Raw genomic sequence first — 25,878 nt, 5'->3', positions numbered from 1 at the left:
AATCTAGGAAGATATTTACCTCTCAGGGAAAAAAAAGAGAAGGAGACTAAAAGAGAAACTTGCCTTCCTTCTTGCTTTTGGATATTGTCATGTGAAGCTGTGATTCCTGGAGCTGCTGTAACCTTTTTGCCACCATGAGGAGAAAAAAAGGGAAACCACAGGGAAGATCACGCAGAGCAATTAATGACCAACCCTGAATCCCCAAGCCCTGGACTTCTCGTTAGATGATGGAGAAAAGCCCCTTATACTTTAGGCCCTTTTGAGGGTTGAGTGTCCTATCACAGATGAAAGCCCCCAAAAGACGCAGTTCCACTCTCTAGTGAGCATGCTCCCTGGAGGAAGAGGGAGTGACATGGGAGCTGTCCACCTGCTACATCTGAAGCTGGTCTCAGGTTCCATGTCTCTATCACACAGTGAGGATCTCACTTGACTGAGTGTGAGACGAGTATTTTCCCCCATTGGAAATGACCTCTAAAGTCAAGACAGTCACTTCACCTGTCCTCTTAAAAAAAAAAAAAAAAAAGAACTGTGGCGCCTGGGTGGCTCAGTCCTTAAGCGTCTGTCTTCGACTCCGGTCAAGATCCCGGGGTCCTGGGATCAAGCCCCGCACTGGGCTCCCTGCTCCGCAGGAAGCCTGCTTCTCCCTCTCCCACTCCCCCTGCTTGTGTTCCCTCTCTCGCTGTGTCTCTCTCTGTCAAATAAATAAATAAAATCTTTAAAAAAAAAAAGAATCACTTCACCTGTCCTCTAAAAAAAAGTCTGTTTCTGGAGAAAAAAAATCAGTTTTGTTTGGATTTACTGAGAGGTATTATGTCAACTCTCTAATCAGGCATGCAAATACAGCCAAAATGAACCTAGCATTGATGGCCATCAAGGGTCACTCAAGAGACATTCACACTGTATTTTTTGGGTGATTTAATGAATTTTCTAGGGAAAGTTTAACTATATAAGTTTTCCACATTATGGTCTGAATTTGGAATCTAACTTCTATTTAAAATGTAATCCCGGGCATCTGGGTGGCTCAGTTGGTTAAGTGACGGCCTTCGGCTCAGGTCATGATCCTGGGGTCCCGGGATCGAGTTCTGCATCGGGGTCCCTGCTCAGCGGGGAGTCTGCTTCTCCCTCTGACCCTCTTCCCTCTCATGCTCTCTATCTCATTCTCTCTCTCTCTCTGAAATAAATAAATAAAATCTTTAAAAATAAAAAAAATCTTTAAAAAAATAAAATGTAATCCCACTATTATTCTATTTTTTCCATAAAATGGAATGGCAGATCCAGCAAATATATCTTATCCTCTTTCTATTTTTGTAGATGAGTGAACTGGGGGCCAAAATGGTGAAATCCCAAATCACACTAGTCCAGAACTCCTGATGCCCAGACCAGTGCCTTGTTTCATAAGTAGATTAAGTTATTATTGCATTTTTGATAGACTGATTCACTTAAAATACAAATTTTCTAATGATTAAGAAGCAGTTACAGTTGCAGACAGACAACCGGGCCCTGAATTTTGATAGGCAGGAAAGTGAACCAACATAGAAGGTAAAGAGAGAAACGTATGCAGAAGTATGGAATAGAGGAAGTCAATAAACTAGAGAAATCCTTCCATCAAGGAGCTAGAACATGTGATCATAAATAAAGGGTTAATGCTAACAGATAAAGCGATGCAACAAATAAAAAAGCAAAATTTCAAATAAAAGCAGACTGAAAGTATAATTAAATATTAGTGGTACAATGTCAGTGGTAAATTGATGGGTATTACTGAATCATTTTTTTCAACTTTGCCATATGTTCGAATTTTTTCAAAATACAGTGTTAGAAAAAAGCACACAGAGGTCCTGACGAGGCAATCCAAAAAGAAGAAATACAAATGGCTAAAGAAAATAATGAAAAAGTGTTCTAACTCCCTAGTAAGTAAATAAATACAAACTACTGGACATTCAACAGCTGACATTTAATTAAGCATCGGAGACTGGCTTGGCTCTCCCCACCTGCCGGGCACATCAAGGTGAGGGAAGGCAGCTGAAGCAGCAGGACGCTACCCTTGCCCGCCTGGCCTGCGTCCACCTGGAGGATGAGCTTCCAGCCTGGAGGTTCGTTTTAGGCTGTAGCAGGGACAGGCAGAATGGGGGTGACCATATAGATGTACCAATATTGGGTTTCCGGGGTTGGGCTTTTACCAAAGCAGGGGGGCATGCGCAGTACCCGGAGGCTCTTGAGGAGGAGGTGAGACTTCTTCAGTCAGTAATCTCCCCGGTCCTCCCTTCAGGTGTGAAAACAAGCAGAGGGGACTCCGCTCCTGATGATATTTGCGTTTGTCTGCTTCCTCTCACCGTGCAACCACCCATCTGATGAGGGGCTGTGTTACCCTGGGGCACGGAGGGGTGGGCACAGGATGGCCTTTGCTTACCCCCCACCCCCACCCCTGGGCTCATTCAGTGGTGCTCTGCCTCGACTCCACCACCTCTGTTGACGCACGGTGCAGAAAACTTAGTCTCTTTCCTGCACGTCGCATTGGTCTGAGCGGATGGGCCCCACATTCTTGGCCAAATACATTTATTTTCATTAAGACAACATAAACCTAAATATTCCCCACTATTTTGGTGGCTTTCCCTTCCAAGTATATCTGAAAGTTGTAATTTTTAAAGATATATTGAATTCACTGAGGGCCCAAAGAGAACACAAAGGCAGGAGTAGAGGGAATCGCCCTCTCCCCGTTTGAGCTGGGACACTCATCTTCTCTTGCCCTTGGACCTTGGTGCTCCTGGTTCTTGGGCCTTCAGACGTGGCCTGGGACACACACCACTGGATCCCCTCCAGGTCCCCAGACCTCAGGAATGGGACTGAGCCACATCACCAGCTTTCCTGGGTTTCCAGTTTGCAGATGGCGTATCGGGGACTTCTCAGCTCCCACACTCGGGTGAGCCAATTTCTACAATAAATCTCTCTCCCTTTAGATAGGTAGGTAGGTAGATAGATCTATCTCAGTCCAGCAATTCTACCCCTACGTGTATTCCCAAGAGAAATGAAAACTTATGTTCACACAAAAACTTGTTCAAATGTCCATCGCAGCATCGTTTATAATAATCAAAATAGGGAAACCACCCGAGTGTCCATCAGTGGAGAACCGGATAAATAACATGTGGTTATATTCACACCATGGACTATATTATTTGGCCACAGGGAGGAATGAAGTATTGATTTGTGTGACAACATGGATGAACCTTGAAAACATGCTAGGCGAAAGAAGCCAGACGCACAGGGCCCCCTGTTTTATGATTTCACTTTGATGAAAGATCCAGAACAGGCAGATCGATAAAAACAGAATGTGGATAGCGGTTCCCAGGGCCTGGGGCACGGGACTTGAGGAGCGACTACTCATAGGTCCTGGGTTTCTCTGAGGCGGGGGAAATGTGCACACATTGGTTGTGGTGGTGGTTGCACAAGTCTGTGGGTGAAAAACACTTTAAATGTGTGAATGGTATGGTATGTGAGCTACATGATAACACAGATCTCAATAAAAGCACTGGACAGTGTTCAAAGGGAGGCGACTCCTCCAGCCGCTCAGACCGTGTCTCACTCACCCTAGAGTGGGAAAGCCCTCCAGGTCCAGCTGCCGTCCTCTGACTGGTCCCACTTGGGTGTTCTGGAGGGGTTCTCCTGTTCTCAGGTCCATCAGCTGCTGTATTATTTCCTCCTGCACTTTGCCGAGAACAAGCTGGTCTCATGGCTGTTCCGTGTTTTGTCCCCCGCCCCTCCCCGCTTGTATTTTGGGGACACCTGTCACCTACGTCTGTTGTAATTATTGTTTGCGGCTTTTTAGTTTTGCTCTCTAGGGGCTCCACTTTTATGTGGGGGTTCAGAAAAATCCAAAAATGATCCTGGCATCGCTGCCACCATCTTCCCGGAATTCCTGTAGGAGATCTTTGCGAAGCCCTTCTTTTTTGATAGAAGTTTCAACTATCTCCCTCCCTCCCCGTTTACATGTGTCTTCTGTCATTTGAGATTTTGGGATGGGTAGCTTGGGGGTGAGGGGCGGGGAGTTGGGGTGATCTGTAGCTTCCCACACCCTGTGTTGTGTGAAACTCTCAAACGCCAGGGAATGCATCCACCCTGCCCTCATTTCTAACAGCCTCAAGGCTTGTGGAACAATTTGGACTTTCTCAGGTTATTAATATTTTCTCCTGGGCTTCTTCCATAGTGCAATTCAGTTCACCTATTGCTCAGAAAATATTGCTATGGAAACCTATTCAGGCATGTGAAGCAGGTTCTTAGAGGTGAGGAGAAAGATGGACAGAAGCAGAGTCCTCCAGCCATTTGGTCCCCATTTACAGCCCCCCCAGGCGCTTGAAAGAGTTAAGGGAGACACACACACATAAAGGTAAGTTGCTGTGCTTTCTGTTGCAGGTGAGAAAGGGTGACCCTGACTGGATTTGTCAGAGGACAATTCTCTAAGGCATGGACTGGTGAATTTAATTCCGAGCCACATTGGGGTTTGTAGAACCGTCTGTCAGGCGGCTGCTAAATGTCTAACTTGGGGCCAACACATAGCTTGTCTTCAAGTTTCTTCAATTCCTGTGGAGCTCCATTAACATTCGACCCCAGTTTTTATGGCTGTGAAACACGGTCTCGAGGCTGAGTACAGGAGCCTGGGTTTTGGCAGCTTCTCTTTTTTCAAATGGTTGCCAAGAATCCTGAGAGATGTGCACTTGTACAAATAAGTCCTTCAGGGGCGCCTGGGTGCCTCAGTCGTTAAGCGTCTGCCTTCAGCTCAGGTCATGGTCCCAGGGTCCTGGGATCGAGCCCCGCATCGGGCTCTCTGCTCAGCGGGAAGCCTGCTTCTCCCTCTCTCCCACTCCCCCTGCTTGTGTTCCCTCTCTCGCTGTGTCTGTCAAATAAAAATCTTAAAAAAAAAAAAGTCCTTCAACTGGCAATGGGGGGGTGGGGGAGACGGTACAGAGAACGAAGTTGAGGCCACTGCTCACGTGGTTTTTGACCTTGTTTGTTCTCCTCAAAGCAGTGGCTCTGGTAGCCGTAAGGACTGGTGTCGGGGCTGCAAGCCAGACCTTGCATGTCCCTGCCCAGCACCGGCAGCCCCATGAGGACTCCGGTTTCTCCCGTCTGCATCTGCGGACACCAGCCTTCCCTCTCCTGCAGGAGGAAAGCCCAGCTCAGCCGGCCTAGGAGTCCATTGAGACGGACGGTGCCCTGGCTTCCGGCTGAACAGGACAGTGCGCTTTCCAGAGCAACAGAGAGATGGTGCCGTACGTAAGTGGCTAGGCCATTGACTGAAGAGCTATTAGTCACCCTCTCTGAGCTTCCTTTTCCTCTCTGTAACGCGGGGAGCATACCCGTCCTTCCCAGGGCTGTCAGGACGCAGGTGTAGAGGAGTTCAAGTCTGTGGAGCTCTTAGGTCAGAGCCTGGCCTCCCCGGGGATCAGACGCGCTGCTCAGCGTCCTGACCGCATGCTTTGAGGATGATAGGGCCTGGCAAGTGTTTGTTCCTGCTCTCCCCCATGCTGTCCCCCTTTCCTAGCAGGAGAGAAGCAGCCCCCTGCAGCCCTCCCCTACCACAAATCGGAGCCTAGTCACCCCCGCCCCTGGGACCGTATGCAGAGGTGTAGGGGGAGAGCAACAGGCCGGCAGCAGCCTTGCCCCTTTCAGCCCCGGCCAAGGGCCCTCTGCTGGGGAGCTTCGGGAAACAGAACAGGGAGAAGGGCCACTTTCTTGGCCTAAAGCCGCTGAACCCGTGACATGCTGGCGGTGGGGAGAGCAGGCAAGTCCTAGAGAATATCATTTTTTTCTCGTTTCTGACCATCGGCCCCCTTTCCTGATGTTCTTGGAAGAGGTATCAATAGCTGTCATTTCTAATAGCTGCCTGCTCCACCCTGTGCTGAAGGCTTCTCGAGCATGACTGCATTTGATCCTGTGCTTCCCTCTAGGGCTCAGGCACCTCAGCACAGAGACGGAAGTCACTGGTTCAAGGCCTCACAGTAAGCAGTGCGACTGAGATCCCACCCAGGTCGGCCTCCCTCTGGAAACCGCTGCCCAGGGCCCCCGAGGACTGCCAGGCTGCCCCCTCCCCGGACCAGTACTGAGCGGTACCATCGGCTGAGCGATGCCGGGGGTACCGCTTTCTCCTGCCTCCAGCTCCGCACCAGCTTTTCCAGGACCTGTCCTGAGAGGTGGCAAGCTGGGCCACTCGTTCTTCCTCTGACACATCCTTGCCTTTCATGTTTCCAGTCCCGGCCTTGCTCCGAACCCACCATTCCCCCTGAGCTCTGGAGCAGGGCAGCTCTGGGCATGGAGAGCTTGAAGGACGGGGAGCAACCCAGACATTTTAGCCACAGAGGGAGAGCGAGAAACCCAGTCTGAGAATCACTAGATGTTAGAGGGGCCTCGGCTTCTCACTTATGAGCAACAGAGAACTACTCTGAATTCATTAAAAAGGAGCGAATTGAAACAATGGCAATCATGGATGGCTACGGGGCCAGGGTTGGAAGACCAGAGTTGGTCATGCCCCAGTCGCCTGGGTGGCCCAGCCAGAGTGCCCTCTGCTCTTGACGCCGCGGCCTCCAGAGCGGGATGACAAGGCAGCCGCCTGCTTCACTAGTACCTCCTTCAGAGGCCGGGGCAGGCATAGCTCATCTGTCAAAGTTAGGTTGCAGGCCGGTCCTGGCTGCAGGGGACTTTTCTGATGCAAAGTGCTTTGAAGACCCAGCAGGGCATTTTTAAATGGCATGGTCTCCAAACAAAGGAAGGTTAGACGCTGGGCAGCATCCCCAATGAAAAATGTCCACTAGTGTCATCCACTTAAAATTGTCACATTCCAGGGCACCTGGGTGGCTTAGTTGTTGAGCACCTGCCTTCAGCTCGGGTCATGATGCTAGGGTCCTGGGATCGAGCCCAACATCGGGCTCCCTGCTCAGCAGGAGGCCTGCTTCTCCCTCTCCCGCTCCCCCTGCTTGTGTTCCCTCTCTCGCTATCAAATAAATCTTAAAAAAAAAAAAAAAAAAATTGTCACATTCCCCCTTAAACATGGATGAGGTTGCCGAGTCCTATACAAGTGGCCACGGCAAACCTGTTTCCTTTCTTGTGCCAACACCCATCAACCGCGTTCCAACTGAACGGGGGATCTGGAGGCTTCGGCTGGACGCAGTAGGGAGCCATGGTTGTTACGCTGACCTACAGCGTGCCTCTTCCCACGTAAGCCATTCAAACCCACTCACAGCCGTTCCCTCCGGAAAGCCTGGTCTGTGTGCCTCCTCTGGGCCCCCCGTTTGTGAAGGACTAAACATCCTAACACCATTTCCTGTATTGGGCATTTTCACCCTGCAAGATGAGAACATAAAAGGTTTAATAAGAGGCTGTATCCGTATGGATGTTCCCAAACCTACCCGTACACAAGAACTCTCCAGAGGTTTTCTGCCCCACCAAAGGCGCAAATCAGTGTCCTAGACACGGGGCAAGAAAAGCTTAAAACACGTTGGTGTTTCTTAAGTAGCCAGTCTAGCACAACCAGCATCTGGGAACTCCTGTTCCAGAACAGAGGACTACCTTCTATAGGCAGAGGAGGTTCCATTACCTTTCCACCAGCCACTGTTTACCAGAAGTCAAGAATGCAGATTTCCCAGCCTTAGAAATGGCCGGAATCTCTATGTGCATCCATCGCACGACTGGGAAAACAATATTGCCAATTGTTTTAGGACACCTCTTTCCCTTCTCTATACTGTAACCAGGTTCCTAAGAGGAGCTTGGCCATCCTTATTCCTGTACTCTGGCACCTAGCAGGCTTTCAATTTGTGACAACCTAGGATTACACGAAGGCACAATTACTGCCTCCACCTAACACCTAGTACAATGGAGAGTAGCCCTAGGAAGATGCTGAGCTGGACCACTTTCTAAAACCTGGGCCAGATCACAATTCCAGGAACGGCCAGAAATCCAGACTGTACTCCAAAAGGCCCACGCTGGCTCAGGATTTTCAACCAGTCGCTGTACCCGATGCTACTAACAGCAAACCTTTCCTGGGGGATGCACTCAACAGAGAGCGGACAGGTACGGAGCTGTGCCACCAGGCACGCTACCATGCACTTCCATTAGCTCATTCAGTTCCCACCGCCTTATGTCGTAGGTTTTATTCCTTTGCCTTCCTCATTTAACAGACCCAGAAAAGAGGCACCGCTGGAATCTGAATGCAGGCACTCTGGTTCCAGAGCACTCCTTTTTAACCACTACCTATTTTCCAATAAAGATCCTTTCTGGGTATCTTGAATTTGGCCTTACACCAACATGGCCACTTGAGACAAAAACAAACTTAGATAAGCAAGGACTTACTGTCCCTGGCAGCCCAGAGGACCCAGAGGTTTTATTGGCACGGAGTGATCTGCCTGGCTCCCTGCTCATGCTGCCTAACCTGCCTGGCTGAAGCCACTTAATCCCATTTGTCAAGTTAACAGCCCCAACACATGCCACCAGCAGCTGTGTTCTCAGCACAGAAGCCCAAGGATCCCTTCCTCTTGTGCAACTGAGCCTTGCACATGCGGCTGCCCTGACCCTCTTTCTGATCCTAGGCTCTCTCACAACCGAATCCTGGCCAGGTTGGTCAAGACTGGCTGTCTGGAGGTCCCTCGTCTGCGCCATCTTGCCAGCAGAACCTCCTGACTCCGCAAGTACCTGGAATGAGCCATCACTGTAGAAAGCACCATCTTTCCACCTTCTTTTTATGTACTTAACTCGTAAAATCTCTGCCGACTGACTTCTACTCCTCCTGGACGTCAACCATGGCAGGACAAATAGAAGCACGGACAGGCTAAGGTAGGAGAGCCCCTCTGTGATGAGCAGGGACCTAGAACCTTGGTCTAGGCAGACCAAGCAGGGTTATTAACAAAGGATAGTCATAAATGAAATATAAAATGGACGTTAATTATTTAATGACACGGGAAAATAACACGTTATGAAACAAGCTGGTTACAAGTAGGGGGTAAAGGATGACTTCACTCCTGATAGAAAATTTAAAAGTATGTATACAAAACCCCTGATGGCTAGGTACGAAAATATCGACAGTTTTTACTCCCACTCTGTGATTAAAGAGTTTTCCCTTTGTTTTTGTGTATTTTTTGAGACATGACTATTTCTGAAACAAAAAAGAAAAACAAGTTACTGGATGTTTTAGATGAAGAGTTCTTCAATGCCAGGAGTCCAGCAGTCAAGGCCTGAACCCTAGGACAGGTCCAGCCAGGGGGACAGTGGCCAAGCCCAGACTCAAAGGATCACTTCTTGTTTTTACTACTGGGATGCTCTTGTATCAGGCTGTCTCCTCCCCATCTGAAGTTCTCAGTGTACTTGTATTTATTTAACAGGAAACTATGAACATTAACTGGCACAACAGCAAAACCATGCCAGCAACTTTGGTTTCAAATTGATCAAAATGTAATAACCATTTTGTCGTTATAAAATGCACTGGAAATAAAACAAGACACATGAAGCACTCTGGAAGTCAAGAGTTCCTATGACAAAAACCCCACATGACGAAACCCCCATCTTTTGCTGCTCTTTTTTGACTGCTGTTCATTTCCAATTTTCATCATAAACCTATTTCTGTTTCACAGTTCTGGAAGGGGAAATTTTTCTCAAAAAGATGCTTCGTCTCCTGAGTATTCTGCAGAGTTGGAAGGGTTCACCAAAATCCAAACCACGTGAAACGAAGTTGAATGAGCTGTGTCATTGCTTTGTGCCTTTTTCAAGAAGGGTTTTGCTAAGTTATTAAATGGAGAACAGATTATTACACTTATATTGGTGTAAACGAGGCTCAAAAATCTCAGATTCCCACTGTTCCCAACAAATGTTAGGACTGCTAAGGGTGCTTTATTCAAGTAACAGTGACAAATAACCCACACTTTGTGCTTTTAAAAAAATGGGAAAGGCTCACTGCTTTAAAATCTGGCATATATAAAAACCAACGGCTCCGTACATTAAAAGTGCTTCCTAGCCGCAGTAGCATTTTCAGGGGAGGTCAGGAACTATGGTTAAGGTCCAAGAAACCACCAAAACCAAAAAAACAAAAAACCTGAGACAATCTTCTGCATCACCAGCCCCAGCGTACCAGGTCACTTCTAAGTTCAACCTTCTAAGGCAGGTTGAACTGGGTGATGGGGCCATTAAGGAGGGCACGTGATATAATGAGCACTGGGTGTTATATAAGACTGATGAATCACCGAACTCCACCTATGAAACCATTAACACATTACATGTTAATTGATTTTAAATAAAAAATACCCCACCCCCTCAAAACAATGACAAATTTGGAGGTCAAAGATTTAAAATACTCTGTCGTCATAACAAAATCCAAAAGATCCCTTGCTTTGCTCTTGAACAACCCAGAAAAACTGAACTCTGTTTTACATCCCCAAATAAGAGTGGTATCTCCTGGAAGTATCAGTGCCTGGTGCTTGTAACCCACGTCAATTCATACCCCTGTTCCATCAGTCCCAATTCTGAAACCACAACAGTTCCTTTGTTAGAGAAAGGGAAAACATCCACTTCAGGACAAAGCCATTCAAGACCAAAGGAAGGCGTGTCTTCAGTGGGAGAACTGCCGGCTGTCGGAGGACTTCTTGCTAATGTGTTTGAAGATTTTGGACTTCTCGACTTTCTTGGCTTTCTGGTAGCCGAAGCCACCGCCGCCGCCTCTCTTTTTAAGCTTGCCGTCATTGCTGTTCACGTCTAAAGGTGAAGGTTAAGGAAATCAAGCAACTCGAAGACAATGAGCTCCCACCTAATATCCATACAGAGGACCAACCAGCATGTCCCCCCCCTCCCCGCCCCGAAAATGCGACCATGAGCCCACGTGACCCATTTCCAGGAAGTCTGGAGTGGTCACGTGATCATGGACTACAATAAGCAGGTGTGACTTTTAAGCCAATGTAACAGTCATGTTAGATACTGATACTGTTGTCTGCACAACTAAACTGAAGACAATTATTCACAGGGAGTTGAGAGGTACATCAGCAAGTCTACAGAAACACAGTAAAAACCACGCTCCATGTCAAAACAAATGACTTTCCCCTCTGTTCGGAGTGGATTCGGGAATGCTTAACCAACTGAAGGAGCCGCTCTTCCTTCCTCAACGATTCGGCAAGTAGGCACCACACTGGACACTTACTCGCTGCCTACGAGGGGGACGGTGACCCCCCGTCTCGTCCCCTCGGGAGTCGGAGCCACAGCGCTAGCTCAGCTCACAGGCCTCACTTTCGCTGTTCGTTTCCTCGGTGGAAAACATGAGGATGAAGTGCAGATGATCAACTGCAACTGGAGGGGTTTCCTCTGCCTTTTACCCTGAGTAGCACTTATGGGTTATTGTCTTCTGCTAGTCTTGCAACTTCCTTGTACGAAATCCTTCCATGGCCCTGAGGGGATAAACACTTTGAGGTCCCATCTTCTCTCTCCAGCCCCAGGGCATGCTGCTCTCCATGACCTCATATAGGGAAGCCTCACAAGAGCCCAAGCCCTGCAACTGCACCCCCCTGGGCTTCTCTCCGGAACGCACAACTCTGGCTTCTCCCTGTCTGCCTGTCCAATTCCTAGAGGCTTAAAGCACAGGCTGTCTTGTGTCTGTAACCCCACTGCGACAGTGAAGCCCTGCCTCCTGTGTGCTGGCGCTGACAAGCAGACACGGACCAGACCTCGCCGGAGCACACACCAAGCCAAGTGCCCCTCTGTCCTCGGATGAACTCCTGACAACAAAGAAAAGGATACTCAGATCAACAAAAGGAGGCACCTTGAAACCAAACGACAGAGCAACTTGAGGCAAATTTAAGTTATTAACATTGAAGATCTGTTTCAGAGAATGGGAATCATATGCTCGAATGTAGGACTTATATGCTTCCTGGGCTGATTTGTGAAGGAAGTAGTTCTTTTCAATCAATTTTTCAAGCTGAAATGAAGAAAACACTGGTTTCAATAAAATACAAAAGCAGACTTCAGACATATTAGAATAAAACCATCCTGTAAAAAAACATTTGTTCCAATACACTTGCTCCAAGTTTTGTAATACTGGCAAAATCAGGGTGCAGTAAGAAGAATGTCAGGGTTCTTATAAGGTATGAACTGGAACAAGGTAGGAAACATAGGAATGTGATAAGCAGCATAGTAAGAACCCTAAAGAATCACAGTCCAAACCTGGTTCATGAAAAGGGAGAGTCAGAGGACAGTGATTACCAATGGAGGCTACCTTTTCCTCACAAATGTTAAAAAAAAAAAAAAACAAAATACAAAGAACACACAAAAATACCAAACATACCTGAGACTGAATGTCAGAAATTTTGGACCAGGAAAACTCAAATTCACTTAATGGAACCTAGAAAACAAACGCACGAAGACTAGTAAACCAGGATGGATCAATATTCAGAGCTGTAGATGATGGAGCAGTGACAAGCATGAAGAACCAGGACAGCCAGGCCTGTATGACTCCCTCAGGACAGACAGCCACTCCTCTGGTCTCCTGAAGCCAACGGAAAACTCTTCGCTTACTTCCGCTACCTTCACATGCATTGGGCTGAGGACCCTTCCTGAAAAGCAAAGGCAAGGGACTACACAGGGACAGTGAGTCAATGAAGCCCTTTTCTCTACAGAAGGAGCTCTATGGATGCAACATGAGGCAGCCCGATGCTTCCAGTCAGAAGGACCACTGGCCCCTCCCTGCATGTCAGGAGGGCTGTCCTACCGCCCCCTGCCCTGTGACTAGGGTCTGTGATCCCAGCGCTCATGATGACCACACACCCCTACGGGAAGGATCTCTCACCAGTCATCACTTATTAGGAAACTGCAAAAATGCCAGACCTCAGAGAGGTGCTGGAAAAACAGCTGCCCAAGTCCTGCCCTCGGAGCCCGCAGTCTTGCCGAGAAGACAGGCAGGGGGTGAGACGACAGCTGGATGAGCATTCGAGCTGGGGGAACGCCAACGACAGGAGATGAGTGACGGCGTCCCACAAGACCGCGAAGCTCATCCAAACCAGAAGCATTCTGAAGATCCAAAAAAGGGCATTCTAGAGCAGAGGCGCAAAGGCCATTTTTGGGAACTGCGCATACTTGCAATTCCTACCAAGAGGAAATCTGTTCCCAGCTTAGATTTTCCAAACCAAGATCTTTACCTTGGATTGCTTCAAGTAACGAAGGAAACCCAGTTCTTCAGGGCGTAAAATGAGCAAGGCATGCCCTCTCCCGTTTAGGCCTCTGGCTGTTCTTCCCACACGATGAATATATTCCTTTGGTGGAGAGAGAACACCTGAATTAATATACCAACTTCCATGGGAACCTGCCTTTCCAGGACCTGTATGGTGGTGGACACAGCATGTCAGCACATCTGGACGAGATGGTGCTCCTCCCCCAGGGCCATGCCACCACACACACTAGCCATGTCCCCTGCTTCTGCATGGACCGTGACCAAAGAGGTAAGAGGGCCATGACTGAGGCCTGATACCCACTGGACGTGATAGTCACATTAATGACTACTAAGAGTGCTTCATCTTCAAAATAACTTTCTGAATAAGTTTTTGTGCTAGCTGACAATTTATGTCATCTATTGGTTGTTGACAATACTTAACAAAACTTATTTTACTACACATGCTACAGAATCTTACGTATTTCTGGCAGCGAATTTTATTTTCTTCTAACAGCTACTGCTCTTCACAGACCATTCCAAGCACATGACATTCCTAACTTCAGCCTCACTGAGGCCTCTCAAATCTTGACACACCCCCTTTGGGTCCTGCAAAAGCCCTGGCTATTATCAGCACCAGAAAAATACTACAGTCAGTGTGCAGTACAACAGGACTTGGATAACTACGGGATCAACCTCTGAATGTGAAATATGGCGAGTCTCAGAGAAACCAGAAAGTTCACTCCTTAACATAGAGCCCTTGTGGAGAAACTCCAAGGATGCCAGTTACCTTGGGGTCATCTGGAGGGTCATACTGAACAATCCAGTCCACTTCAGGAATATCCAGCCCTCTAGCTGCCACGTCGGTACACAACAATATCCCTGAATCTGCGTTGCAGAACTGGAAGAATGTGGTTGTGCGCTTATTTTGCTTTTGCCTTCCCTAGAATCAAGAATCAAATCAAATCATTCATTAGAGCTGGAAACTTGAGGTCGTTTCTGGGAGGTCTGGATGTACAACCCCCCAGCTGTGGAGTTGTTAACCTGCTTCATTTCATTCTCTGGCCTAGATCTCATTTCCCTAAGTGGATGGTATCCCTTACCCCTTTGTGGTCCTTACCCTTCCACACCCGGCAAAGCTCCCTCCACATGGGATCATTCTACATTTAGAGAGAGCGATACCACAAACCCCACAATCCATATACTTGATAAGTGTTAACTTTTTAAATAAACTCATGATAATCACTTACATGAATGGCCAAGACAGGCAAATCGATGTAGTTCAGCAACTCATAATGGTATTTCACAGATTTACAGGATGAAAAGAAGACCATCAGTTTCTTCTTCCGGTTCTTCTTAAGGAATGTAAAGAGCAGGAGGAATCTCTTTTCCGAGGGACAAATAACATATCCCTAGAAGTTGTTCAAGTGAACAGATAAAAATAATCAGACATTTTCAGCTTCATAAACCAATATGATTTGATGGACAGCACAAACACTGCATATACACCATCGTGCCTTGCCTACAGCAAAATTACTGACTTCACTATAACAAAGCATCCCTGAACTGAGCCTAATTTTAGCTCTTCTGATTCCTTTTCCTGGGTGCAATCACTAAATACTAAGTACTTTTCATATTTCTGAGATTACAGACTTCTGGTTACCCACAGTTTGTGCAACCATAATAAAGTAACACCTCTACACGTTGGAACCCTCAAGGCACAGCAATGCTTCATTTTTTAAAAGGACCTTAAATAGCAAGATCTCAAATAACTACAGCCTAAGTGCACTGTCCTAAACAAGACAACAAAGGCAAGTGAATACATTTTTTAAAACATACAATGAACGGAATTTTTAAGCGAGATCGTTACTTGAAATATTTTATTCATCTAAAGACCCAACTTTCCGTTTTCAATCCACTTAGGTTGGATCTCTGTCACCTCATTTCCAATTTTTCAGAGCAATGTGCCTGAAACCAGCCTCTCCAACTGCTAACTCAACCTTGCATCTTAGAGCAAAAGGTCATTAAATAACACTTTTTTTTTACTGCATTTACAACTGGTAGTGATTAGCGTCTCCTATGTGGCAGGCAGTATTAAAAGACAGAATAAAGAGACCTGATCAAATTATTCAGAATTCAAGATTCGTGATGCCAAACAGCCAATATCCAAATTCACTATATTTGAATCAGTTCATTAATCCATCTGCTTTTGGGATGATCCTCGAAACAATTACAAGGACACACCAAAGATGAGTCGTAAATATAAGATCTTGACAAAAAGTACCTGCTCCAGACCATCCACTGTTGCATTAGCTTTATCATCATCAACACCAACATACAATGGCTCCTTTTTCAAAGAAATCCTTGCCAAGTCTTCAACTTTTCGAGTTTGTGTGGCAGAAAAGAGCATGGTTTGCCTGCGTGCTGAAAGAGATACATACAAAAATAACCCAAATATTTCAGGGACTCTTTAGCATTGCCTCACCACTAGAAATACTGAGCAAAACTATCAGGAATGGGACGTGTGATATCACTACAGATATTAAGAAAGGAATATGAACTTTACCTCTATACATTCAACAACCTAGATAAAATGGACAATTTCCCTGAAAGACAAATGGCTAAAACTCACTTGAGATGAAACAGATATCCTGAATAGCTTTCTATCTGTTACAGAAATTGTAGTTAAAATCATCACGTAAAGAAAACTCCAACCCCAAAGACTTCCACTGGTGAATTCTATTAAACATTTAAAGAAAAAATATTACCAATTCTGCACAATCTCTCCAGGATTTGAAGAGATTTTTTATTTCCCAACTCATTCTTTGAAGCCAGCCATTATTACCCTGATACCAAAACTCAATAATGATTCATAAGCACAGATGCCAAATTTCTAAACAAAACTTTAGCAAAGGAGAACGTAACATATAAAAAGGATAATGCATTATGACCAAGTGGGGTTTACTTCAGGAGTGCAGGGTTGTTTAATATCTGAAAATTAACCGATATAATTTCCTGAGTTAACAAATTTAAAATTTAAAGAAATATTTAATGAACAAAAACAAACATCTGTTCATTTTAACAGACATGGTAAAAGCACGATAGAATTTAACGTCTCTTTCTGATTGTGATGTTACTGTTTTATGCTGTTACTGCAATTTCACGTCTAATGGTTTGGAAGCCATTTTTGTAATGAATAAATGTACATCCTGTACAGTATCTGTATCATGCCATTCTGGATTAATAAAAACCACCAGTATATGCAGATAAACAAAACAAAAACACCTGTGATGGGTTTCACAGGTGTAAACATGTCAAAACAAACTGTATATTTATAACATGTTACAGACCGTACCAATTATACTTCAATAGAGCATCCAAAAACAAACCATATAAGAAATGGAATCATGGCCTCACTACAGACATAAACACTTCATAACGTTGCAAGTACTCTAACCCAGGTATGTACAACTCAAGTACCACATAGCAGGCAACACATTCACGGCTGCCTGGGAGATGTCAGCATGGGTGAGAAAAAGCAAGATGGGGTGCTGGGGACAGACAGGAGTGAGACAGATGTTAGGACTGTCTAACTTACATTATAACCTCTAAAGTGGCAAAAACCTCTGCATTAAGTTACTGGTAAGTCTGACGCTTGCTTTGCAAACTACCTCTAGGGCTGACTGGCACAACCACTTCGCTGGGCTAGATTAAAATTCCGGTACGAAGAGTTTTCAAAGAGGAACCACCCTCACCTGCTGGCAACAACTACTTTGCAAACCACATGCAGATATTACGTCTACTTACTTGGCAGAAGTTTAATAATCTGTTTTAATTCCTCTTCAAACCCAACATCCAAGATACGATCAGCCTCATCAATAACCAGACACTGCAGATTTTTATACATAAACCCTGGGGTATTCTAACAAGACCAAGGCAAAGAAAAACGTGTTAGCTGACAGATTCAGGTTTCACACAAGACAAGACGACAGGCACCCCCCTCCCCAGTGTTGCCTTACCTGCATGTGGTCCAGGAGGCGGCCTGGGGTGGCCACGATGATGTTGATCCCATTACCGAGTTTCTGTGCTTCAGCAGATCTGTTGCTGCCGCCCATTATCAACCCGTATGTGTGGACATGGTGCGTCATCAGCTCCTTAAGAACACCGAAAGTCTGCATGGCCAGTTCCCTAGTAGGTGAGAGGATAAGAACTCCAGTTCCTAAAAGGCAAAAAAATGACAGTAAAAGTCCAGCTGTAGTTATCACCATGAGTCCGTAAGAGCGACGATAAACTTCTAGCGAGTTACCAGCAAAACCCACCGGATCAGAAACTCACCATTCCTAGGCATGAACTTTAACTTGACAATGAGTTCAACTGCAGGGATGAGAAACGCCAGCGTTTTGCCACTGCCTGTTTTTGCGGCTGCTAGAAGATCCCTAAAAATCAGCAATGGAAAGGAAAGAGAGACATTTAGTCTACTTATTCAACAAGCATTTACTGAATACCTACTACGTACTACCACATTGCAGACATCAAGGCTAGAATGTGAATAAGAAAAACAAAGTCCCTAGCTTCTTTATCACTGAAATCAATCACTGAGGTTACAGATCTAACTCAGAAATAAGAATTGTGCTATAAAACAGAAATGAACACTTTTCTTCAAACATCAGTAACTTAAAGCCTTTTAACGAAGCTTGGATGTATCAACTCAAAGCACAGTGCAAACATCAGCAGAACATGTTGGCATTTTCTTTCTAAATGACTAGCACTAAAAATAGGTACTAATGCCCAAACATCAATGTTAATCATACCTGCCTTCCAGAAGTGGTCGGATACTTTTATGCTGAATTTCAGTCATGTTGGTAAAACCCATTTCTTTTATTGCCCTCAGAGTGTTCTCATTGACAAGATTACTAAGAGAAGCAAATGAAGTATCCTCAAAAGCTCCTAAATAAAAGAGTTTATCATTAGCAAGTTTATTTTTAATACTTAATACTGCTATAGCTATGTAAATTAGTTTTGCTGTGTAAAAACATTAATGGGTGGGAGTCAAGCTGAGAAGAGCTTCTTCCAGTAAGAAAGACTAGACCCCCACCATTCCTACGTAATACCAAGACAAAGACAGACTTCTGAAATTTCTCCACTGCTGATGGCTGTGTAAAGGCTAGAACGTATACTGTAACAAAACAGTAAAGAATGGAGAGGAGGTATAATCAAGGGACTTGTGTTTAATGAAAATGTCAAGCATGGGGGGCTGGTGCAGAGAGAAATGATTTAAGAAATCCGAAATAAAAAATGAAAGCATCCAGTACAGAAAGTGAGTGTGAAGTCAATCAAAAGAGCTGTTAATCTCACTCCAAAAAGACAACCGAGAAGGTCAGACATAGCCACATACCCTTAGACCCGACCCACACGTCAAGTGCAGTGGTCCTTCAGCAGGGGAAGATATGAAAATCACCTGGGGAGGCCCCACCCCATACCTGCCCTGCTTATCAGTCAGCTTCAGCTATTGTTCACGTTGGCACTACTGATATCTCGGGCTGGATCGTTCTTTGTTGTGAGAGGCCGTCCCATGCATTACTGGATGTTCTGCAGCCTCCCTGACCTCCACCCACTAAATGACAGTAGCCTGCCTCCAGTTCTGACAACCAAACATGTTGGCAGTCAACCTTCACGGTTTGCCTGGGACTGAGGTTTATGAGATGCAGGACTTCAGATGCTAAAACTGGTCAGTAAACCGGGATGACCCGGTCACTCCCCCCCCCAAGGAAGCAAAACTGCCCTGGTTGAGAACCACTGCCATAACCTTTGCAATTTTGATTAAGCAAGCCTGGGGTTAGGCCTCAATATTTTAACAAATAAAAAACCCACACTGAACTCAAGGAACTAGACATTTCTGGTCTGGAGCAAGTGATTTTGGCCAAACTCTTGACCTTATAAGGAAGAGAGGCCGAAGGAAGTCACCCTGGCCAAAGTCCCTCAATAATGTGAATTTCATCCTTCCTCACTAATAACTGGGGCAATATTAAACTTCTGGGCCAATAATCTTCCTACTACGAAATGAAATGAGCTTTAGAAAACAACAAACCAAAGGAATACAGGACCCCAAAAGCTGTCTGTGTGCTTATCAAAATATTTAGTGTTAGGAATGCAGAAAAGGAAAACAACAGAAACAAGAGCTAAGGCACACAAAGTGGATAAAGCAGCAACTAGATATAAAAATATTTCTCGTCAATACTTCTTCTAGGTAAATGAAAAGTCACAACTGAACCTTCAAATCCTATAATCCAGAAGGCATGCCACATTCAGGGTCTCTCTGGAAAACTTTCTAAAGTTACCTGTCAGTCCCAGGGGTAGGCTGGGCACTTCACTGTCCTCTTCCTGCTCATCTGGCTTCTCCACACTGTGTTCTGTCTCTTCAGGAGCTTGGGCCCCTTCTTCAGAGTCCCCTTTGTCTTCAGTTTTTGCTTTTTTGGTATCTTTGGTTTTAAAGGAAAACACCCCCCCCCCATTTTTTTTTGTTAAAATAAAATACCAAACAGGATCACAAAATAAAAAGATGTGTAATGCAGAGAGGCATGTTTTCAAAAGCTTAACACATTTCCAGTTTTAATATGCTAAGAATGTCTCTTTTTCATGACTAAAGATTTAATTATACGTAAAAACACAGGGGGACAGGCAGATTTGCCAACAAAACCTTATTTTTTAGGCCTATTATAGTATCTTGAGTGACCAAGACATTTTTGAAAAGTTGAACAGTTGAAGTATACTAATTACATCCAATTCTGTATATTCCACTGAGGAAAAAAAGGGCTGTGATTAATGGTTTTTTGAACTCTTAACAAGCACTAATTTGTCCTACTATGCCATTAAACATAAATCTTCCATAAAAGCTTTTTTCTTTCTATAAAGGCCCAGAGAGTAAACACTGTAGGTTTTGCAGGCCATAGGGTCTGTCACAATAAAGACCAAGTAAACAAATGTGCACTGCAGTGTTCCAATGAAGCTTTATTTCCCAAAAGTAGGCAGAGGGCTGAATAGTTTAACACCTGTTGTAGTCTCCCTTGAAATCTCTGCTTGCTCACATCTCAAATAAAATGCCTATCCTTCAGGTAAGCTTATCCAAATCCAACCATCTTCCAAAAGAAATTGGCCTCCCCCCATCCTGGCCGTTCTACTCACTTGGGAATTAACGTTCCATTTATATAGAAGTTACCTGCTATTTTTACACAATTTGCATATCCAAATTATTACTAAGTCTCCTTTCAAGAGGAGAAATTTACGGTAGGAAAAAAAATTGGGACAAAAAAAGGTAAATAAAAAGAATCATTAATGCAAAGTCCACTGAAATAAAGGCTTTAGAAGATAGAAATGTACTAGCCCAGATGTCTTTAGTGTAACGCCACAATTCTGTTTGAAAACAGGTAATAAACCTAAAATACTATGCCATAATATAGTCTGTTTCAAAGCCTAGCCAACCATCAAAAAGAGCAAATTTCTAGAATTCAAAGGAGGCTCTTACTGAAGAGTGAGGTGTTCTTCAGTTGTTAGGGAATGTAAAAGCACGACACATTTCTCAGTATCTTAATCAAAAAAAAAAAAAGGCACACCCCAGCCCCTACACCTTGCTTCTTTTTGCTGCTAGGTTATTTTTTGGTATACTAATGAGTATAGGGATTCTTGCATGTTGCATGAATACAGTAGTAAAAGAAAGAAGGTAAAACTGCAAAATCGTTTGAATGCCTGAAGTTCAAAGAAAGAAGTACTTACCAGGCCCAGCATCATCTACCATTTTTCTCTTTTTCTTCTTCTTTTTTTTGGATTCTGAATTGGGAGGCTGTGTTGCTGCTTCTCCATTGATTATTATGGTAGATTTCTTTTTTTTTTTAACTTGTACAGTTTCCACGGTTTCTTTAGCTCTCTCTCCATTCTGGGCTTCTGAGGAGCCCACATTCACAGACTGTTTTAGGGATTTTTTAACCTTCCCACCTCCCACTGTTTCTTCAGACACATCTCCATTTTGGGTTTCCGATAAGCTCGCATCCGAAGCCTCTGTTCAAAAACAGAATGCACGTTGTGACGAAAAAGGGTAGGTTTGCTTAAGAACACTAGGATCCCAGGTGAGAAACCTCAGTGTGTCCATGACTGAGATGATTTAGCTTTTAATTCCCTTTCATATACATTATTAAAACCACCTAATTATGGCATTCTACTACAGGACAAGTCAATTTCCTTTAATGAAAAATGCTGGAAAAGGGAAAGCTACATTGATTTCTTAACTTCAAAAAACCGTGTATCTGTAAGAATCTGGGACAGCAACACTTCAGTGAAGTTAAACATTTAAACGGATGGGGCCAGACAACAGCAGCTACAAATACATTTTAGTATCAGATAGTCGATAAATCTCTGGCTAACCAATATATCATTAAAGACTTCCATCTATTCACACAACTACTGCTTTTCCTATAATTTCAGAACACTCAACCTAACTTTCCTAAGCAGCAGTGAACTGAAAATTCACTTATTGGTCCCGGTATTTATCATATATGCATGTAAATGCCTAGGGAAGTCTTTAAAAGTTTCCCTGTTTACATATAATAAAAAGTAACAACACTTTGAAAAATTTTTTATTACTTTTTAATTTTAATTGTTATCTTTAAGTACCAAGAGGCAGTTAGTAGTGCTGTATTATTCACAGGAACTGGAAATACAAGGGAGCTTCAAAACCATTTCTAAAACCCACAAACCTGTCCTCTTCTTCAGGATTCCTTGCAAGCCACTCATCTGCTGGAATCCCACTAGAGTAAGGAATTATGCCTCCAACATTGCCCTGGGGGATTGATATGTTATACAGGATCCAAAAAAGGGTAAGGTAACTTCAAGATCTCTGGCTCTCTGTTAGGAACTTAGCACTGCAAACGAGATGGGTAAGAATGACGGCCATTCAGGTAACAGCCTTTTCAGTTAAGTATTTACTAAGGATGCAAATACCTGGAAGCGCTTGAGGAATTCATGATGTTAGGAGCAATGGGAAGATAGGGCACGCACTGGACACGTGCAGAAGACACTTCTAGAGCTGAAAATAGGATATGCTCCAGGAGTCGAGAGAGACTGGACATGGACAGGGGAAGGCAATTGTACCAACAAAAACTCTGTGACAAGAGAGACACTGAGCTTGTTTTGACGCAACGTAGGCATTAAATAGATGTGAAAGGAAGGCGCGTGTAGATGACAAGTCCCACGTGTCTGACTGGAAATGGGCCAGGGGGTTGGGGCGGGGGATGAAGTGGGACGGACTCAGAATAAGGGAGACATAAAAAAGGTGGTTCAGGGGAAGCCTGGCTAGAGGCCTGGAAGAAAACTCAGGCGGCCTGCTTCTGCCCTGATTCTGTACGGAGAAACTGAGGCTCAGAAAAATCAGGGGCAGATCTGGGGCACGCGGAGAGCGGCACCCGAGCGGGACCGACCGGAAACCGCGCCAGGCTGTCTTTCGCTCTCAACAAGCACACGTGCCGCGGGGGAAGCGGCCACGCCACCTCGGGGCTGCAGTGACTCCCGAGCAGAGCAGCGCCGCGACCCAGGGGCGGGATTCCGCAGCTACCGAGACCCCCAGTCCCCAAGCTCCGCGTATCTCACCCTGGAGCTTTAAGTTTCGCTGGCGCAATTTGAGGTTCCGTTTCTCGATCTTCTTGCGCAGGAGTTTCATGGGTAGATGGGACATGTTGTCGGAGAAGCGCCTCCACTGCAGCGCCACAACTCGGCCACCGGGTTGGGAGTTACTTCTTCCTGGGCCACACGTGCGTAGCTCGGCCAACCGGAAATACGTCACAGGGACCGCTGGAGGACTGCAGTCGGAAAAATGCGTCCCGGGTGGAAGTGCTTCCGACGACCGGACTCTGTGCAGCGCCCTCTAGAGGAGTGGAAGACCGAACCAGGTTTACCTTGTGTCAGAGCAGGCGGCGTGTGTTAGGGGCCCTTGCGGGTCCTGGGAGTGTGAGCTTCCCCAGAGGAGGCTGAGGAAACAAGGACGAGCAGGGGGCTTTAGGGAGTCTCCAGTTTTATATGCTTGCCCTCTTTCTTTGTATCCTGGACTATTTGGGAAATTGAATAAAATCTAAATTTCATCTATAGATTGTGAACGAAGATTCCGAAGTTAAGCATTGCGAAGAGAGTCATTCAAAATAGGGTTGGGAGGATAGAGAAGCGGGGTCTCTGCACGTCTCCTGTTTCAATTCTTGGAACACCATGAACTCTTGACTTTTGTCAGTTGCAACTGGTCAGTTGGGACCACCTCCAGAACACATTCTTCTACTTCAGACCGAAATAGAGCTAATGTAACCCTCTGCTAGCTGCATTGACAATGGTATATTAAATAGTCAGTTGAACTCTGCAGGGGTAATGGTAATTCTTTTGAAACAAGTTCTGTAACCTTGTGGCTTTTGCCTTTATAAACCTGTTCTCCCTTATTGCAGTTCAGAGTCCAACACTTTTAACAGAGTGAATTTCTAAGACCAGGTCTAACAAATCAGTATCATAGATCAGATCTCAGAAAACATCTGAGTTTGGGGAGGTGGAAATTAATCATGTATGTGCCTCTGAAGTTCCTTTTGCCCCTCACTGCTAGAGCCTGTCTTAGTATCTGTTCGGTATATGTTTAACTATTTGAAATTTCTTCCTTGGGGCCCCCAGCCCAGATGTCTCTTTTTCCAGAATATATTCATTCATCAATTACTCTCTCATTTAGCAATTATTTTTTGAGCATATTTATGCTAGGAGTATGTGATAGGTGTGTGCTCTGTCCTGGGAATAGAATGGTGGGTAAGATGCACTCAGTTCACCTTCATGGAACTTACAGAGTTGACATATGGAGAGGATAGAAAATTAAACAGCTGTGGTGAACTACTTAGTGACAAGGGAAGCAAATGACAGCTCAGCACCCTCATGTGGGGATGGGGATGGGGATGGAGTCATTCATTCCATACCCTCTGTGCATATGCACTGTGCTAGCAGCAGGCAGAGAATGAAAATGATGCCTTTATTTAACTATTTAAGTTTAATATGGATCATGCCTCACCCGTCTCGTTCTTTCAATTTTGTTTTGTCACCTGAGAGCCCCCTTGGTCCCCTGAACTCAGGACTGACTCCCTGAACTCAGGGCTGACCTCCTGAACCCAAGATACTCCTAGAAGCTTATACTTAACTTTTTAGAAACCAACAAACTGCTGAAGCAGAAAAAGAAACATTTGAACATGAGGCCAGCACAGATGAATCAGAAAGTGCCTGACCTGACCAACAGTTAACCTCAGCCTCAGTATAATGTTAAAATTCCCCTCCAAACATCATCCCAAGCCCTAATAAAAGGAGCCTGCTTTCCCTTGTTCAGGGCGTCATGCTTTGGAAATTATTGAGCAAATAAAGTGACCTTGTGAGGCAATCATCTGGTGCAGTTTCTGTCTGTAGCTCACCAAGGAGCAGACCACTTGGTCCAGTAACAATTTGAGATCCTTAAAACCTTAGACAAGTGTTTATATAATGAAAAGAAGATTTCTGTGTAATTTCTTTTCATTCAAGTAATGTTAAAAAGCTTCACTTTGGGGTACCTGGGTGGCTCAGTCAGTTAAGCATCTGACTCTTGATTTTGGCTCAGGTTATGATCTTGGGGTTGCGGAATTGAGCCGCAACTCAGGCTTTGCTATGGGTGTGGAACCTGCTTGGGATTCTCTCTCTCCCTCTGCCCCTAACCCCCCAACCCCCTGTTCTTCCTCTCAAACAAAACAAAACAAAACAAAATAGCTGCACTTCACTTGGAAAAGAAAAGTCTGTTTCACAAACCCCTTAGAATTTGAAAAAGAAGTAATTGGCTCATTCACTCTCTCCAACCACTGCATTAAGACTCCTGAAGTGATTTTCTGGGAACTTTCAAATGCTGGTTGCTACAGGCTAACCACTCTGTAGTGTACAGGAATTTAAAAAGTGTTGTATTACTGTAAATAAGTGGGTGTCCCCTCAGGTGGCTTGATTTTGGTTCTCTGGATTGTACTAAGCAGATGGCAGGTGCTGCTTCTTCAATGATCCGATGGATGTGAAAAGGAGAGATGATTTCAGGGAGCATTGCTACAATTCTCCAAGGCATTTATTGGTGCAGTCGTTCTAGAAGGTGGAGAGGGTACAGAAGTACATTCATTACAGAAACCTTTCTCACAAGAACTACATTCATTTATGACTTAAAAAAAAAATCTACTCTGTGCCAGGTGCTATATTGGGCTCCCAGGGGTCAGGCAGTGAACAAGACAGGCAAGGTTTTTGTTTCTAGGGTGCTTACTGCATACAGAGGGAAACAGATATTAATCAGGTAAACAAGTGAGTCAACAAGGTAACTTACATGGAGCTAAAATCTGGGAAGACATTAAAACAAGATGTTGTAGTATAATAGAGATGGATAGGGGGCAGAGCAGCATGCTACTCAGTGTTAGAAGTATTTTTGTGGAAACCGCCCAGCAAAGACCTGGGGTCAGAGAAAACACTGGTAAAGACAGCCTTACATGTCATTAAGTAACAATGCAGGACCACAGCAGCAGCTGAGAAGGGGGGAGTCCAGGGCTCAAAAGCTTGGAGAGTGAAGCTTGAATGGGGGAGGTGGAGAACTTCAAAAAGACAACTTCCTTTGACCCCCCCACCCCCACCCCAAGTGCCCCAGTCTGACCACTAGTGATTGAATCACA

At 45.0% G+C, this 25,878-nt stretch overlaps 1 protein-coding gene across 1 annotated transcript; it reads right to left on the bottom strand.

Annotated features, from left to right (window-relative positions):
* Positions 1–8,908: 8,908 nt before the first annotated feature.
* Positions 8,909–22,974, bottom strand: DDX18 (DEAD-box helicase 18). The gene is made up of 14 exons (XM_028101358.2): positions 22,793–22,974; positions 20,927–21,208; positions 19,495–19,635; positions 17,968–18,103; positions 17,492–17,592; positions 17,176–17,375; positions 16,964–17,078; positions 15,441–15,580; positions 14,407–14,568; positions 13,947–14,099; positions 13,149–13,262; positions 12,299–12,355; positions 11,755–11,932; positions 8,909–10,722 (listed from the first exon to the last, which is right to left on the bottom strand). The coding sequence occupies exons 1-14, from the start codon at positions 22,875–22,877 to the stop codon at positions 10,580–10,582; spliced, it is 2,007 nt and encodes a 668-aa protein (XP_027957159.1). The 5' UTR covers positions 22,878–22,974; the 3' UTR covers positions 8,909–10,579.
* Positions 22,975–25,878: the final 2,904 nt, after the last annotated feature.

Source organism: Eumetopias jubatus, unplaced genomic scaffold (assembly GCF_037043125.1).
Source record: "Eumetopias jubatus isolate StellerSeaLion01/CBP00866 unplaced genomic scaffold, mEumJub1_p1.0 scaffold_3, whole genome shotgun sequence".
Lineage (NCBI taxonomy): Eukaryota > Metazoa > Chordata > Mammalia > Carnivora > Otariidae > Eumetopias > Eumetopias jubatus.
This window is presented reverse-complemented; position numbering and strand designations above follow the sequence as displayed.